Source organism: Balaenoptera acutorostrata, chromosome 10, assembly GCF_949987535.1.
Source record: "Balaenoptera acutorostrata chromosome 10, mBalAcu1.1, whole genome shotgun sequence".
NCBI classification, from domain to species: domain Eukaryota; kingdom Metazoa; phylum Chordata; class Mammalia; order Artiodactyla; family Balaenopteridae; genus Balaenoptera; species Balaenoptera acutorostrata.
In genome coordinates, this window is record NC_080073.1 from 86,045,328 (window position 1) to 86,057,667 (window position 12,340).

General features: G+C 34.5%; 2 protein-coding genes and 1 non-coding gene across 3 annotated transcripts in view; all 3 read right to left on the reverse strand.

The window, feature by feature from the left end:
* The window catches only part of LOC103004316 (uncharacterized), a 353,565-nt gene that overhangs the window by 136,761 nt on the left and 204,464 nt on the right, over positions 1-12,340 (reverse strand). The gene's annotated exons all lie outside the window — the stretch shown is intronic.
* Positions 1,719-1,823, reverse strand: LOC114237385 (U6 spliceosomal RNA). The gene has a single exon (XR_003623058.1). It is a non-coding gene; the product is annotated as a U6 spliceosomal RNA (small nuclear RNA).
* Positions 5,525-6,445, reverse strand: LOC102997217 (olfactory receptor 2M2-like). The gene is given in 3 exon segments (XM_028165687.2): positions 5,525-5,773; positions 5,775-6,379; positions 6,382-6,445. Coding segments are annotated over 3 exon segments (918 nt in total).

Here is a 12,340-nt window from a genome sequence, read left to right on the forward strand (position 1 = left end):
CCAATGCTCAAATAGCACTTTCTATTCTTGACCCACCATTATTACTGCTTTAATTAATTTTTATTTTTGGCCTCTTTTTTTCAAATCCTAAATTTTCATTTTACTCACCCAAGAGAGTGAAGGCTCTTATTTGCTGTGAATCTTGGCTCTGGGTTTAGTTTGTATTTGTCGTATAAGGTGCAATTATACCTTTTGAACTCGCTGAGTACATGTGTTTGCTGCAACCTCCTCACACAATTGTCATGAGCTCAACTGTGAGATTCAGAGGTAAGATTTCTCTGGAGAGGCTCCCGTCCATGGAAAATAAGAATTATAATTGTACTAGCTAACATACACTTAACAGCAGTGATTAGGATGCTGTCAAAAGACAAGGAATTGCACCCAATGTAGCTGCCTTGTTGGTTAGACTTGAGTGAAATTTTTCTTCTTTTTAATTTGTGTACTTGTCAAAAATTTCATGAATGCACAATATGTTTTATGATGCAAAAGTTACATGTAGATTATTGTTACATGGTCAAGGTTATGGAAGTGAGAAACATTGTCTCTATTTGGGAAATCTCTGGTTAAAATTAAAAGAGAAGTTAAATGGTCCACATGTTTTCCAGGTTTTCAAGGTAGGTGAAACCCCGGTTTCTATTTCTATCAGTTCATAGTTTCTGAGTTAAAAAATGGTTTACATGAATGCAACCTCTATATAAGATTTTAGAAATTGGATTTCTCCCCAAAACTAAATATACGCTGTAAAGAAAAAAATTAGGAAAGCAAGGACCATATAGACCATATAGAGCCCCTTAATTCTTCAGAATAGTGTCACAGTGTCAATGACATAGGAATACAATAGGTTATTTAGCTGTTATCATCTGATTAGAGTAGGTTGATTCAAGAGTTTTGTTGTACATTTTTTAGGAATCAAACTTACTATGAAATGTTATGAATATATCTTTAAATTGTTATGCTAGTGATTTTATTCAAAAGAATCCTAAACTTTGTTGGATCATAAAAGTTTTTTAATGTTAAATACTATCTAGTAGTACTCCAATAGTATTGACTAAATTTACACAATCTTACCAATAGGTTAAAATGTCCATCCCTCCACTGCCTGTCTATAACAACAGTGAATATAAACAGTCACTTTTTACATTTTTGTCAAGTTGGTGATCAACTAGTTATTTTAAATTATACTTCATAAATCAGAAGGGAGAGAAGCCCATATTTTTATATGTTTACATGAAATTTGTTTTCCTAAAAAATTGGGAGATTGCTTCTTCATAAGTGCCGCATAGTTTCTTTGGGGGTGTTTTTTATCGATTGAAGGACCTCCTGTCAGATTATTAATATTTCACTTTTGTTATATATTTGCAGATATTTCCTCTAATTAATTATTTGTCCTGCCTCCTTTTTTATGGATCCTTTGACTCTATAGAAATTCTAAATTGTCACGTAGTCAAGTCAGACAATTTATAATGGCTTCTGGGTTTGGGAAAGTCCTTAGATTAATTTACCCGACAACAAGTTTATAATATTCTTAATATATTTCTTTATTAGTATCTTAAAGTTATATTATATTTAAGCCATGACTTACTTTGAGATATAGTGTAGGATGTAATATATGGATCTAACTTTGTTTTCTTCCAAAAGACAGTAATTTGCCTCAAAACCACTAATCCAAAATTTCTCTATATCTTCTTTTTTTAAAAAAAAATTGAAATATATATGACAAAAGTATAGAACACTTCATGGCTTGCATGTCATCCTTGATTAGGGGTATGCTAATCTTCTCTGTATCCTTCTAATTTAAGTGTATGTGCTTCCCAAGCAAGCACCAAGATTTCTCCAAACCTATGCCATATTTTATGTTAAACACCGTTTGTTTATATTTTTTCTGAATTGTGACCTCTATTCTATTAACCTATCATAATTATGTTTTTCATCAAAGCTATACTTGAACATATTCAAAAATACAAATAGTTCCAAACGCTTTGTTTCATTCAGTCTTTCAACATAGTATCACGTCGGCTGTAAGAATTTTTGTAGGTGCTTTTTATCCAGTTGAGGAAGTTCACAGCTATTTCTAGTTTGCTGAGAATTTTGTTTGTTTGTTTGTTTTTGACCATGAATGAGTGTTGAATTTTGTCAAATGTTTTTTTTCTACATCAATTGATATAATCATGTGATTTTTCTTTAGCCAGTTGTGATATAACTGACTACTTTTTGATTATTGAAACTGTCCGTAAATTTCTGAAAAAAATTCCACCTGACAGTGGTATATAATTCTCTTAATTTATCTGGGGTTTGATTTGCTAACAAATTGTTGAGGATGTTTGAATGTTTGTTCATGTGGGTGTGAATTTTCTTTTTTTACTGTGTTTGTGTACTCTTGGGAATAGGGTAATATTAACCTCCTAAAATGGGTTAGAAAGTGATCTCTCCTTTTTTATTTTCTTGAAGACTTTGTGTAAAATAGGTGCTATTCTCATTTAAAGTTAGGAGTAATTAATAATTGTGGTAAAATTGAACAATATGCAAAGTTTTACAAAAGCTCAAAATTTAATCAAAGAGAAGCAATAAGGCAAACCTAGCTAAATATATTCCTTAATGATGTCAACTTTGTATTATTTGAATTACAACTTGAGGACTTTCATGAAAAATGAGCATTTTTTATTGGAACAAAATACATACATAATAGAACAAAGCACAATACCCAATATCTTCTTTAATACTAAGAATTATGGTCTCCTCTTACTGTGGAATGCTTGAATGTAGAATTACCATTCCTTAACCTTGAAAGTGTTAAATATGTTTTTGTTGACAAAACAAATAAGTAAATGATAGAGAAATAGAACATGCCAGGAGGGCTGTCAGTATCTAATCAATCAATTGTCAGTTTTTGTTACAAGAGGAGCGAAGTCAGTTGTGATGGACTATATTTTGATGGAGGAAGTCGGGGTACAAATATTGATCCCAAATCAGAGGAAGGCAAAAATGTAAATGTCTTGAAAGAAAGTCATGGAAAAACTAACAGATAAATGTATTACTTTACAATTGTTCCAGAGGCAAATGATTAATAGAATACAGATACCATTACCTTACACATGCACTTAAGGTCAAAGTTCCTTCCTGAATCTTTCGGGCCTTGATTGTTTTCAGCTTGAAATAATCTGCATAGTCTAAAATAATCAAGATATCAAAGTTGGACAAATATATCATAGAAACAAAAGTATAGAACTTTATATTATATATAATTTTAAAAATCCTAAATAAATTAACTAGCAAATTCACTGTAGTAATATCCACATATTTCCAATGTCATAATTGAAAGGGTTTATCTCATAAAGAGGAGAATACCAATAAATACATTAGCCTGTATTATCAAATTCAATGGAAAAAAACACAATCATCACAATACTTGCAAAAAAAAGTTCAACTAAATTTAACACTCTATAATGATAGAAACCTTTAGCAATCCAATTAAAAAAATACCTCTTAATCTTATGAGGGGCATCCAGGAAGATCTTACTTAAAACCTCAAAATTAATTGTGAAACATTTTAAATATTCTAATTAAAATCAGGAATAAGCAAAGACACTCACTATTACCACTACTATTCATACATTGTCCTAGAAATCCTGGTGATTCAAAGAGATAAAAAATAAAAATTAAAAATTAAAATAATTTAAAAGAATGACATAAAATTGACATCATTTGCAGGTTGTATGATTTCAAGATTAAAAATCTCCAGAAAGTCAGTTTTGTTGTTGGATTTGAGCATAATACTGTACATGAAAGTAAATAGCATTCTGATACACCATATAAAGATGCCACACATATAAAAGACAGTGCGCTGAAATAGATACACAAGTGGGTAATGAACTTATAAAAGATGTTCAACCTCACTACTAAGACAACAGTCAGTTATATAGAGCTGTGGAGAAAAGGAAATCCTATACACTGTTGGTGGGAATGTAAATTGGTGCAGCCAATTACAATGCAGTATGGCGGTTCCTCAAAAACCTAAAAATAGAACTACCACATGAAAAGAGCTCTCACCAGACACCAAATCTGCCCATGCCTTGACCTTTGACTTCCCAGCCTCCAGAACTGTGAGAAATAAACTGCTGCTGCTATAAAAAAAAAAAAAAAAAGAACTACCACATGATCCAGAAATTCCACTTCTGGATATATATCTGAAGAAAATGAAAACACTAATTCGAAAAGGTATATGCACCCCAATGTTCACAGCAGCATTATTCACAATAGCTAAGATATGGAAGCAACCTAAGTGTCCATCAACAGAAAAATGAATAAAGAAAATGTGGTATATATATATGTGTATATATATATATATATATATATATATATATATATATATATATACACACACACACACATATACACACACACACAATGGAATACTAGTCAGCCATAAAAAAGAATGAAATTTTGCCATTTCCAACAACATGGAGGGACCTGAAGGATATTACGCTTAGTGAAATAAGTTAGAGAGAAAGACAAACACTATATGCAATCAGTTATATGTGGAATCTAAAAAATTAAACAAACTAGTGAATATAACAAAAAAGAAACAGACCCACAGATATAGAGAACAAACTGGTAGTGCTTACCAGTGGGGAGGGGCAAGATAAGGGTAGGGACTTAACAGTACAAACTACGATGTATAAAATAAATAAGCCAGAAGGATATATTGTACAGCACAGGGAATATAGCCAATATTTTATAATAACTATAAATGGAATATAATATACAAAGATTTTGAATCACTTTCACTATATTGTACACATGAAACTAATATAATATTGCAAATTGTTATACCTCAATAAAAACTAAATAGAATATAGGATAATGCTACTGTAGTAACTGCCAAAACTCTGGAATATAAGTGGTTCCACCATAACATAATCTTCAATTACAGAAATGCTCAGTGCATCAGGGAAGTCAAAAACTAAGCAAGAGAGCGAGAGAGAGAGGGAATAAAGAAAAAAAATTGTTTTCCTCTGGCAAAATAAGTAACATTCATTATAGGACAAGCTTTTTGGTAAATGAAAAATATCCATGACTTACTTGCTGGTTAGACTATTTATTTAAAATGAAATAATAACAAAATGAATTAGACAAGTGTGGTATTTAACTTATTACATAAGTCATAATATAAGCACTTCAACAAGACACTGGGTTTTAAAAATAAGGAAAAGCATATAATGCAGTTTATTTACTATTTAGTTCGATAAACAGAAGTATATCTGTTTATTAACATAATTTTTCAGTTTTCAAGAACTTTAATTGATTTATGCTTAAAACCAAGATGAATATACAGTGAATGCAAAATATACCAATTAACTGAATGTGTACCCAGAGTCCATCAACTCTGATGGCTGTAAATAACTTAGGAAAATGGTCTGTATATTTGTTGCTAAATCATGTGTTTGTTTTTCATAAATGAATGTGCAAGAGAGAGAGTAGTTATGAGAGAAAAGAAGTCCTTGTAAACCATTATTCAATTTATTCTCTAGATTTCCCCTTCCTTAGTACCTTTGGCCACATCTTTGTTCCAGAGGCTATATATAAGGGGATTCAGCATGGGAGTGAGAATGGTGTAGAAGGTTGACACCATCCTGTCCTGGGTTGGGGAATGCTTAGAAGTGGGCCACATATACATGAACGTAGCTGCTCCATAATATATCCCCACAACAATAAGGTGTGAAGTACAGGTGGTGAAAGCCTTGTGCCTACCCTCCCCAGAACTCATGCGACCCACACGTTATAATTACATGTGTGTAGGAGATAATGATGAGTGACAAAGGGAAGAGGAGCATTAATACACAACAGCTAAAAATAGGTGTTTCAAATGTGGAAGTATCTGTGCATGAGAGACGTAGGAGTGCCGGGATATCACAGAAGAACAGGGATATTTCTCGGGAGCTGCAACAGGAGAAGGACAAAGTAGCAACTACATCAACAATCCCATCAGAGACACCAAGGATCCATGAGGAGGCAGCCATGAGTCCACAGACTTTCCAGTTCATGAGATTAGGGTACTGAAGAGGGTAGCAGATGGCAACATAGTGGTCATAGGCCATGACAGCAAACAAGAAGCCCTCAGCGCCAAATAGGGACACATAGAAGAATACCTGGGCTTCACATCCTGCTACAGAAATGGACTTCCTGCCAGAGAGGTAGTTGCAGGCCATCTTAGGTACAGTGGTGCAGATGAGCATGAGGTCCATGATGGAGAGCTGGCTGAGGAGGAAGTACGTGGGGGTGTGGAGCCAGGTGTCCAGGTAGATGAGGAGAACCATGACAGCGTTTGCCAAGAGCGCCACTGTGAAGAGGCCCAGGACCAGAGAGAACAGAAAGATATGAGTGGCGTGTGACTAAAAATTCCCATCAAGGTGAAGTCAGAGCTAAATGTCTGATTCACCCATACCATGATGAATATTTTCTTTATCTAGAACCACAAGAAGTTATAAATGTTAAATATCTGGGACAGTTACTTATTCACTGTCCACTCTATGTGTGGTACCCTGGTAAACCAACATACACGATACGGTCAGGACAGGAAAAGGATGAGCAGAGACTTTGCAGTCAGGTGGCGTTAATCACACTCAAGCTCCACCACTACCAACGTGCATGTCCTCTGACAAGTTATTTCTACGTGCTTCATTTTATTTCGTTTACATAGTAGAGATAACTTTTTAATTAAGTTGTGATTATTAAACAAGATATCAGTGCAAGCCACAGCATCTGGACAGGGCATCTGACTTCTCAAGAAACATATAAGCTATTATTAGACAGGATTATATCCATAAATTTATCATATGTCAGTATGTAGTGAATTCTGTAACAGAGGATTAGAACATTTTGAATGTCATTGCCTACATAGTAAAGTAAAATAACAAATAATCTGCTATTTCCAAGAAATACTGACATATACATTTACATATTTGCACACCCAACTTAGAGATCAAACGGGACTACTAGTTATAAAAGTATATTAATGATGAACTTCCAGTGCAGAATAATTGGTGAATGATTGCAAGCAATTTATACATCATGAATAGATTTAATTATAGATGAGGAAGTAGAAAACCAAAATTATCATTTATGTTTCAGTAGGAGAAAGACACTATCTGGGGATTTCTTTTCATATTCACCAAAATGAAGAAACTTTAAGAAGGTATAGGAAAGTACCCAAATTCCATACCCTGTGGTTCTGCTGAATTCCCTAAATCAGCATCTAATATGGGAAAAATAAATAAATGTCTTGGTATATCTCTATCAGTGTAGGAGTGAGCTAAGACCAGCTTGTTGTGGTTAGGGAAAATACGGAATTATGCTACAAAAGATTAGACTAAAAGAAACTGAAGAGAGACAGCTTTTATGTTGTTGAAACATCAAGGAAGAGGAACCCAGCCAACCTCATGACATGATTTATTTTGTCATTAAAGGAAAGGTGTTCTCTCATGCTACCTACCACTGCCTCAACCTAACTGTGCTTAAAGATTGGACAGGTTTCATGCCTTTACTCCAGAATGCTGTTGAAGCCAGCTTTCACTGGCCCTGGTCTAAATGTCTCTGGCTTCTACAGTATGGCCCCATTCCAAGAAATTTTTCAGGCAAAGAGTTAGCACATTTTAAAATTTCCTTATTCTCAAATCTCTTTATGTTTTGTCATCCTTACCCAGAGGAGAATTGATTTAATTGAAGCTTAAATCCATTACAAGAACCTAACAGTTCTGTATTCATCATTTTATATTCTTTTTTTTCTTAAGGAGGGCCGTCAAAGTTGTATAAGTTTTTACTTACGATAGTATTAGCTGACAAGAATTTTACTTCTCACATATTTATACAAAATTATTTTTCTAAATAAATGGTTAGAGAAATAGGGAAGTTTACACAGGAAGAGTGTTGCCAAAAATATAAAGACTTCTTAGTGAGAATACAAATTTCAAATTCTTGGTTTTCATTAATCAGGTTATTTCAATTATCTGTAGTATTTTCTACTATTCTCCCATATTATCTGTCTTAACTTTAATGTTAAAATGTTTGTAATTAAAATAAAATGCCCATGTAAATGTGAAATCCTCAGTCATATCTTGTTCTCTAGAGGCAGTTTTTTTTTTTAATTTATTATTTCACTCACTGGCTACAGTCATAATAATATGCTTTTTCCTCTATTTTATAATTCACCATACCTGACATGAAAGTTAAGAATTTATGTATTTTACAACAAATGACAAGTGTTGGTGAAGATGTAGGGGAAATGGAACTCAAGTGCAGGTGGAATGGTACATTGGTACAGCCACTATGAAAAGCGGCGTGGAGGTTCATCAAAAAATTAAAAGCAGCACTGCCATATGAGCCAGCAATTTCACTTCTGGATGTTTACCCAAAGAAAACAAAAACACTGATTCAAAAAGGTATATGCATCCCAACATTCATTGCAGCATTATTTGCAATATCAAAGATGGAAGCAACTGAAACGTCTACCAATAGATAAATGGATAAAGATGTGGTATATATTATACACAATGGAATATTACTCAGCCATTTAAAAAAATGAAATCTTGCCATTTGCCATCTATTCCTTTACTATTAGGAACGTAGTTAATAATAATTTATTAACTTTATATGGGGACAGACAGTTACAAGACTTACCATGGTGATCATTTCATACTGTATGCAAATGTCAAATCACTATGGAGTCAACCTGAAACTAACATAATATTGTACCTCAACTATATTTCAATAATTTAAAAAAAGAATTTGTCTTTCAACATCCTTTCATCTCTTTTGACATTTTCTTCATACAGTTTGATAATTATAGTATTTTTCATATCTGTTTCTTCTATTATCTCTCTTTCTACATTCATAAAACATTATTAAAACTCTATTTCTATTTTTGTTGGATTCATAAGAAATGTGAATACCTAATATCTCTGACTGTGTTACTTCACCATCCCTTCCATAACCAGTATTGTCCCTGTTGACAACATTTACTAGAATATCTTTTTGAGAGATTGTATTATGATTGTCTATCAATTTAAATATTGTTTAACTCCAATGCAACTTTTATAATTTTAGACAATAATTATAATTTTAGGAGCACAAATTCCTCTGCTTTTGTAAAGACAGGACTGATTTTTTAGAGACCTGATATTTTACCTTGGAGGGGTAGCTGAATTGTGAAAGCTGGTTACTTAAGTGGAGCCTGAAAATGAGAAAATTAGATGTGAGCATTGTAAGTGGAGTTAACCCTTAAGATGGGACTTGCTGAATACCTAAATGAGGAGAGCTTTATGTGGGGGTGCCAACCCCTATGAGAACTCTTAATGTTCCGAGTCAATTTGATTGTTGTCCTACAGGGCAGTACTGGTTTCATTTGTTTTGCTTCCAGGTATGCACTTGGCTGCCAACTGCTCTGCATGAGGAGCGAGGGTGGGAGAGAATGGTGGTGGGGCTGACTGGAACAGCATTCTTTGAACAGATCTTCAGTTAATGTCTTTTCACGTGGGACCTTTGCGTTTAACTCACGACTGCATCAATCTCTGGTTTGTTTTGTTCATCAAATAGCCATGTGTTTTGATCCTTCCATCTATCCCTTGTAATATTTAGTTTGCTGATCATCTCTTCATAATCATTGTCCTTGTTTACTGCTACATATACTCCTCAGTACTATTGAGCTGGAAACCCTCCCACTACTTTCTAAACACACCTAAACAGCACCTATCAAATTGTATTGTTATAATTATTGTATATGTACAGGTACCCAAAGGTATATGCACGTATATGTTCTCACTTCCATGAGACATCAATACATTGTTGCCAGTGTCCTTACCCATTTCTATATTCTGTCTACTCCAAATATTTATACCATAGTCTTCCTTAATTCTTTAACTGTATATCTCAGTATTCATAAATTGCAACTTTGAATTCTTCACTTCTTTTCTTATTTCCAATGACTCAGTCACACAGTCATACAAATTTGTTATTAAAACTCTCTCATTCATACAAATGCATCTGGTCTTATATTCATAATCCACAACCCTAATCCTTATATGTTGATAGTTACTATACAAGCTAATTAACCTTTATTTCTGAAGACCCTTAAGTTTCCAGCTCATCCTGCACATACATATTTGTGGCCATTAGAAACTTCAACTTAGCATTCAGAGTGTTCAAGGATGTACTTGATTTACTAAATAAAGCTTAATTTTCCATAGGAAACTTGTATCTCACTCAAACTAACTGTTTTTGATATATGTTAAGTTACAATATTGACAACATTGAAATAAGGCAAAAAGGCAGTTGGCATCTCTTTTCAATATCATACAAGGGCATTGTTTAACAGACTCTCCCAAGGGTGATTTAATTTGGGGAATGTACCTGTGTTTGTGTATGTGCTTGTGTGTGTGTCACTATCCCTGGGAATACCTAGTATTTACAATGATAAGAATTTCTAATCAAAAACTGATCTTTTAGGGCTTCCCTGGTGGCGCAGTGGTTGAGAATCTGCCTGCCAATGCAGGGGACACGGGTTCGAGCCCTGGTCTGGGAAGATCCCACATGCCGCGGAGCAACTAGGCCCGTGAGCCACAATTACTGAGCCTGCGCGTCTGGAGCCTGTGCTCCGCAACAAGAGAGGACACGATAGTGAGAGGCCCGCGCACCGCGATGAAGAGTGGCCCCCGCTTGCCACAACTAGAGAAAGCTCTCGCACAGAAACGAAGACCCAACACAGCCATAAATAAAATAAATAATTAAAAAAAAAAAAAAAACTGATCTTTTAAATTTGCTAGAAGGTTTAAAGAAATAATTGATTTTTAAAATCTCAGTATTGTCACACCTGCAAAGCTATATCATGCATAATATTAGTGGCCAAAAAATTGTGGTTTAGTAATTTTCAAAAGTACCTTTGACTGTCTTTAGTTAGACAAATAGTAATACAAAGGACTTTACAGAGTAATACACCCAAAATCTTAAAGTGTGCTAGTTCAATCTTCGGTGAAGTAGTTTGCTTTTTTCTCACAAAAGAAAATCCATATCCAAGTGCTCACAAAATGCTTCATGCTATACAATCTTAAATTAAGGGCTCTAGTGCCACTGGTCATTACAAACACAACATCATAAAACACTATATGGCTATACCTAATTAATTCTTTTGAATACAGAATGAAACTGAGCTTACATTTATTCCTACTTACTAAATGAGGATTATTCATATACATATATATATGTAAAAGGAAACCTGGAGAAAAGAGGAAAAGAAGAAAACCTGTGTTGAGGAAGATGACTGAATTCGTATCAATTTTGAGGAAAAATGTACTCTTGAGAGGAATAAGAAATAGAGAAGAGACCATATAGAGAGGACAGATAAAAATTTGAACATGGTCAGGGCATATCACGCTTGAAGAGGTCAATTTATCTGTGGATGCCAGAGTCCCTCCTAACTTGCATTTTCCCTTATAAGCCAGCAAAACCATCCTCCTGCAGAACACAGTAAAAGCCTGCAGGAAGTCAGTTGAATTTTCATATCACACAAGCATGACCTAAGATGGTCATCTAGTGCAGTGGTTCTCACAGTGTGATCCCCCCAAACAAGCAGCATCAACATCACCTGGGAGCTTGTGGGAAATGCACATTCCCAGGCACCACCCCAGACCTACTGAATCAGAAATATGTTTTAACAAGCCTCCAGGTGATTTGGATGCTGGCTACTGTTTGAGAACCACTGCTGTAGTCCATCTTCCTGCCTTCGAAGAGGACTCTCTCATGGTATTCCATATAGAGAAAAGCTAGTACCTATTGGAAACACAGGGCTACTTCTGAAAATTTCCTCTGCCTCTCCCAGTAACATTGTTAAATTTCCAATAAAGTAAATCCTTTACTTCCCATCCCGCGGATACAATATTCTCAATTCAATTCAATATTCTCAAATATTCAATTTTTTTTTTTTTTTAGTACCATTGAGTTATGTTACTTTCCTCCTCAAAAGCCTCCCCAGCTCCAAACTGTCAGAGAAGCAAATGGCAACTATTTCTTGGGGGGGTCAGGATATTGCACAAGAGGTTATTTCCACCATCTCATGAAGTTTCTCCTCATTTTTTTCCAACACAAACCCTACTTTTCATCCCAAACACTCCACCACATTTTCTGACGTAAGGTCTTGGCTCAGATTACTTCCCTCATGAAGAGTAAGTTTTGTTCTCCAAGCCACCCCAACATTTTCAGTTCATGACTTCATTCCAGCTCTAGAACAACTTCATTATCCCATGAACTCTACTTCATTTTAATAGATAATATGCTCCCCACTCACTAAATTCAG